Below are 6,306 nucleotides of genomic sequence, written 5' to 3'. Positions count from 1 at the left end.
TAGCCATTTGTCTCCCTCATTCCTGTCTTTCTCTCTCCACTTACAATATTTCTCTGTTCTTCTCAAGTCTCTCTCTCTCCTCTACACATCCCTTTCTCTTTTCTCTATAGTCTTTTCTCTCCAAGTCAATCTGCTTCATTACCTTTTTGTAATTTATGCAAGATTCTTCTTGACATAAGCTATTTCTTAAATAATTTATTTTCAATAGCTTGTCATATACAAGAGCATGTAAAATTGATGTCTTTTCCATTAAAATACTAACATAAGGTACTATGAATTGTGTAAAATTTATTTAGAACTATAACTATTGGAAATTAAGTGTTCATATTTCTCTTACTGAGTACAATACCTCACATTTAACAAGCACTCGCTTTAAAAATGTATAATTTATACAAAGCAAACATAAATGATCATAAAATAATTATATAATTTATGTAAGTACCATTGCAGATTTTTTAAAGCATATCCAGGTTTATGTAATGGGTGACACTTTTAAGCATATCCATTAGCAAGTATTTCAACAACCAAGTACCTGTGGAAATCTTTGCTAATATGGATTCTTGAAAGTAGGAATTTCTTTGAAGATCTATGAAAGCAAACAAATATTTAGAAGTCATTTACTTAACTATTTTCCTTCTCAACTTGAGCGATTCAATGGATTTTTTCTTCCATAGTTTAAGTCATTATCCAGTTTTTAGGATTTCGATGATCAACGCTTCTTGAATTTCTCAACCCATTGAAGTGTCCTCTTTTGTGTTTTAACTCAAGGTGCTCACTATATCTAAACCCTAGTTATCACATGCGTTCAAGGCCTAATTAGAAAACCCCTCACGTGCAAATTTATCATAAATAAAACACACCTTTTTCCCATTCAATTTGTGAATATCCCCATTAAATAATACCCTTCTGTATATAGAAAAGATATAAGAAAGGTTATTTAAAAATTTCAAAGTGGTAGACTTACATAATTATGAGCGAACCTCGTGAGTATTTGATTAATTTTCTAAGGATTGAAATGTATATAATAGTATGTACGTTGTACATTTCTTTTAATAACCTAAGGTTCACACATTCACATCAGTTACACCAACTTCCTAGTTCCCATTAAATGCCTTAATCGAATCAACTATTTTGAGATTGAACTCAAACCTTGATTCCATATTGCAAAACATCTCAATGCTAAGTAGGAAACTTCTCTAGTTGACACAAGTATGATACTTGCTTTTGGCTTATCCCTTAGGTTTATAGGAATCATAAACTTGAATGAGCTCATGATGGAGTGTGTCGTGTGTTGATGGTAACATCAAACAATCCATGCAAACCTTAGATGAGAAGAATAGGCAATGTTGATTTGAAACGAATAAGGCATATCCATGTAGCGCATAGCATGGTGACTAAATGCCCCTTCTGTTTAATTGCTTCTTGATGATTAATGAATATGGTGATTGTTTGTAATATAGTTTCATAAGAAAACCTTATCATATTAATCAAATAGCATTCAAATGGAAGTAGAGGGTCTATGTGTGGGGTGTGCATGTGCATGTGCGCCTCTTACACAATGCACGTTCATTTTATATAGTCCACTGCAAATTCCACTAGATATAGGTTGAATGTACAAGATATAGACCATAAGCTTGAATTCCCTTAATCTCGTCTAGAGAGAGTTTTCAGAGTATTTAGGTAATTCTCTATATCCGCGATTCCCTACATTGGCAAATGCGCAATGTAATTCCCTAGTCTTATGCAAGAGTACATATATAGACATGTAGCAGATATTAAAAAATTCCCTAGAATTATAGATGCACAATGCCATTCCCTAGTTGTAGGTATAGATGGATAGGAAATGTTGGCACATTCTCATTACGAGTCCCCATTATTGCAAATGGGCAATGCAATCCCCTAATTACATGTGGGGGACACGACATGAACATGTGGGAAATGTTGAAATCTTCCATGTAGGAAACGATAAAAACCTCCCTCTTCCACACTTGCTAGCATCTTTTCCCTTGGATTGTTAAGAGCGAGTCTAACCCATAACACCGCGTCAGCTGTCTGGTTGTAAAACTCTCAATCGGCGACGATGGCGGCAGCCGAATGCCCAGCATCATCGGCCAAGCATTGAACCTGGCGTGTTGTAAGTGTTTGAGAGTGGCATCGTACTCGTACATAAGCTGCGCCCCGCTCAGCCACAGTATTGTACGAGCGAGCCCGCCTTCGCTCTTATAATCGATATACACGCACACATAGAACTAAGCCACCTTGTACGTGTGTGATATACCCCTCCTGGCTGGGTTGCAGAAACATCGGCCGGTGCACGAAGCGGTAATCTTGGTCCCCGATCATGGTCTGCACGGGCCCGCGTAGGAAATCTATGAAGAAACAAGCTTCACATCATTACAATTACCAGCCAGTATCATCGGTGGCGGCCGCGTCGATGAGCCTCCAGCGCCCCCTCTGTCTGATCCTAATAGCATTCATGTCCGTCTTCATCAGTTATGGCAACATTATGGAGGGAGCAGAGGCCACATTGCAGCTGTCCGTGTACACGCCTCCTGACGGTGGCTATCCAGAGAACTCGTCATGGATATCGCTCTTGGCGTCGGCCCTGCTGGGTCAAGGCACGCCCGGCCTATTCTGGGGTGCTGTCCCGGCAGATGCGGTAGAGTCAACTTGTCAGATGATCGAGGCTGGATATCTCACCATCCCGGCTACTGTCACTGCTTACGGTGTGACCCGTGATTGGAACTTGCAGGTACGTGGATTGTGCGTGCGGTTCACCCTCAATTTACTGTTTGTATTGCTTCGTTTCCTTTCATACTCACTTCTGTACCATGTATGTGTACTAGATCCAAGCCACTGGGGGCTGCGATGCATCATCAAACTCCCCTGCTGGTGTAGAGATTGTCTTCATCGATGATACAGGAGTCACCAATGTTGTAGGTGGCTGCTTGTTTTGAAAATGTACTATTGTATGCTTATGTTGTGTAGCTATGCTGACATAGTTATTTTTTTTACGTATTGGGCTCCTAGATCATATGTGACAACAATGCTTGGACTGTGGGATGCGGTCTTTATAATACGGGAGATGATGTCAATTCCTTGTATAAAGAAGGGACCTCAACAAGTACCCTCACAACTGATCCATCAATGATGGTTGCATCCTCTTTCACCACATCAACCACCATCGAAGTTGATGTTTCTAACTTTACTGTTGAATATGAGCCTCTCACTCTTGCATCTTCAAATAATGGACGACGTCTCATGGACGTCTCACCCATTTGTGTCGGCGAAGGTTATCTTCCTATACCTACGGTCTATTATTCACTAATATTTAAGAAAGAGACCATTCTCTTTCATGGTTGGTTAAAATTATCAAAGCGTTGGTCCTTCCACACAGTATAGACATTAATGGATCATCATTCCATAGCCTTTCTTCATGCACTCATGTATGTGCATGTCAAACCTACACACATATATGTATATATGGGTATCACATTGTTATCATCTTATCACTAATATTAGTTTCTCACACATATATGTACGTCAAACCTAAACACATATATGTATGTATGGTTCTCACATTTTTATCATCTTATGACAAATATTCCTTTCTCAGCTATGTTGATTGTGCACGACCCGACATGTTTGTGATCCAATGCTCATTTACTTGTCTTTGAGGTGTTATATATACTCCAAAGTTACCATAAATCACATATCTAACTAGAGCTCCAATCAACTCCAGGTGCTACTGGTGGTGGCATATTTGGAATAGCTGGTGCACTATTGACATGTCTTGTAGATGATCCAATACTTGGGCCTTTTTGTACAATAGCTGTGGTGGGAGTTACCACTCTTGCAGGTGTGGCAGCAAGGTGTGCCTCTGATGCAATTGGAAGCTGTGTTAAAGGTGGCATCATTCATCCATGATCCTTTGCTTAGTCCCGTACATGCATCTTTATGACTTGACATTATCTATTTTTGAATTTCATGCACCTCATTTCGAGATTTGAGAAACATATAGTAATGTTGTAGCCAATGAAAACACAATAAGAGCTACGAGCATCCATAATTAATTGAATGGGTTTATGGTGTAGGAACCTCCATGGTCATGACAGAGGTTGGACATCGCAAAAAGATATGTGACATTGACATTGGAGAAAAGGTTTTAGAACATTTTTGTATTTACACTTGAAATGGTTGCACTATCCTAATAACTAATTTATGTTTTTCATTTTTAAAAATATTATCTAGCTACTCCCATTTTACTACTTCATCATGCACAACTTATTCTTTTTTACCTTCTATTTTCATAAAAGGTTGCAGTTTGGAATACCAATCTACAAAAGCTAGAGTTCAATGATATATATGGATTTGGGCATGCTGATGAAAATGCATCATCAATGTTTTTGCAACTCGAGCTCTCTCAAAATTATGGTTCTTTTGGCACACAAATAAAGAAGATTGATCTCACTCCTTTGCACTTTGTTTTAGTTCGTTCGGGTAATTGATTAATATGGTTAATTTTCCTTCAACAATTTGACCACCTCATATCTTTAAACCCATACATTCTAGAACCAATTCATTTAACAACCTCTTCTCTCAGTAGGAAATGACCATCTCTTTTATTACAAATATGCAAAAGACATTGTCCTTGGTGATAAAATGCTGGCTTGGGATGAGAATATCAACCAAATGGTTTCCTACTCGATTACAGGTAAGTTTTCAATTGTTAGAAAATGATGCTATTATAGAAGGCATTAATTTTCATGCTTGCTAAAAAAGAATAATTGCTTGTTTGAATAATAAATCTATGGTTTGTAGATATTCATTCTACTATGGCCAAAGGGCTCTATAATCCATTCACATTGGAGGGAACAATCGTCATTGATGATGTTGTGATCTCAGTTCATAGTGAATGGTTTCTTGATAGCCTTTTTGCTGCACTCAAAATTGCACATTGGCTTCCATCGACTTATCAGGTAAATAAACATGCATGTTGTTCTCATTTCTTAGCGTACATAAAATATTTGACTCTTCATTATATAGTGTTTCCAAACTCTTACATGTGGTTACTAGTTTCTTCCTAGCATGTGTCTCACACAAGTTTCATGATTGCAGACCTTGCTTGTTATACCACGACTCTTGTATCAAATTTTGGAAAAGGATGCTTATAGTAGACTCTACCATTTCCTTGATGCAAGTATTTGCATACCCAGGTTTGGGAGCAACTATGGAGGTGGCATTTTTCTAATAGCTTTTGTTCTTATTACTTTAGGAACATTTAATATAATTAATACCTCCATGTTCTCAATCCTAGAAAAGGAGAATCCTTATTCAAGAGTTTAGGAACAAAATTCCACACAACAATACAAGATCTTATTTTATCTATTTTATTAATTTAATCTTAATCAAAATCTCTCTCTCTCTCCCCTAATGTATGTGTGTGTGTCTCAGAAGAAAGTCACATGTTAATGTGAGGACTTTGAAAGCTTCACATGAAAAATGCAGCACCAAATAATTTTTTTCTAAGATAGGATATTGAACTCAATTAGAATAATTTGATGCAATAAAATTACTTTACCATAATAATGTATAATAGGTCCAAATACAAAATAAAGAATAAGCATTTGTACATTATATTCATCCGTAATATGCATACACATTATGCTAGATGATGCTATCAAATGTCTAGGTGGTTCATCTACATGTGGATTGCAAGTTATTTCTTATCCTTTTATAACATGCTAAGTCAAGGTGATTACAACTAATGTTGTTATTTCATATTGGATGTGATTATTTTCATTGAGAAATAAAAGCATCAAAATCAAGATGATAAGTTAGGAGTGGTGTACTTCCGTTCCAAAGTTGTATTCTTGCTTCCTAGCATGTTGTAAACATCTCATACAAACGTGGGATTCTAAGCTTCCCATTGGAGAGTTTAATGAGGCTTTAGAAAATGACAATGTCTTTTACGATGCCTTGGTCTAAGAAGGGTTGTAACATAGATCTAGTTGTCACAAGGTCTTGCTTATTGAAAAGAAAACATAGCACTATTGTTTTCTTTAATTAATATGTTTTATTAGCTACTATCCATTTAAAGATTCACTATCAAACCACATTGGCACATGGGAAACTCTGGAAGAAATAATTAAATATTAATTTTCTTCCATTGTGAGTGGTTTTAAATATTCATCATTTTAGGACTTTTAGATATATTTTATTTCACTCAAACAAACCACTTTAATAGATACATAAGAATCACATCATTGTATAACAATGACATTAGTTAAAACTAGACTATAATAG

The 6,306-nt window shown here is 36.6% G+C and overlaps 1 protein-coding gene across 1 annotated transcript; it reads left to right on the top strand.

Annotated features, from left to right (window-relative positions):
• Positions 1-2,341: 2,341 nt before the first annotated feature.
• Positions 2,342-3,927, top strand: LOC148035384 (uncharacterized). The gene is made up of 4 exons (XM_087680810.1): positions 2,342-2,752; positions 2,847-2,936; positions 3,031-3,292; positions 3,743-3,927. Exons 1-4 carry the CDS (start codon positions 2,342-2,344, stop codon positions 3,925-3,927), a joined length of 948 nt encoding a protein of 315 aa, XP_087536936.1.
• The last annotated feature ends 2,379 nt before the right edge of the window (positions 3,928-6,306 follow it).

The sequence above is a fragment of the Lygodium microphyllum genome, chromosome 6 (assembly GCF_053477565.2).
Source record: "Lygodium microphyllum isolate KBCC chromosome 6, Lygodium_microphyllum_v1.1.10, whole genome shotgun sequence".
Taxonomy (NCBI): Eukaryota; Viridiplantae; Streptophyta; class Polypodiopsida; order Schizaeales; family Lygodiaceae; genus Lygodium; species Lygodium microphyllum.
The sequence above is the reverse complement of the archived record's forward strand: the minus strand, read 5'-3'. Positions and strand labels throughout refer to the sequence as shown.

What these genes read in the sequence shown, in the direction of transcription:
- LOC148035384 (XM_087680810.1), top strand. Translation starts at nt 2,342, where the DNA reads ATGGTCTGCACGGGCCCGCGTAGGAAATCTATGAAGAAACAAGCTTCA. An exon ending in ATACAGGAGTCACCAATGTT is followed by an intron (nt 2,937 to 3,030) that starts GTAGGTGGCTGC and finishes TTGGGCTCCTAG; the next exon opens with ATCATATGTGACAACAATGC. An exon ending in ACCCATTTGTGTCGGCGAAG is followed by an intron (nt 3,293 to 3,742) that starts GTTATCTTCCTA and finishes AATCAACTCCAG; the next exon opens with GTGCTACTGGTGGTGGCATA.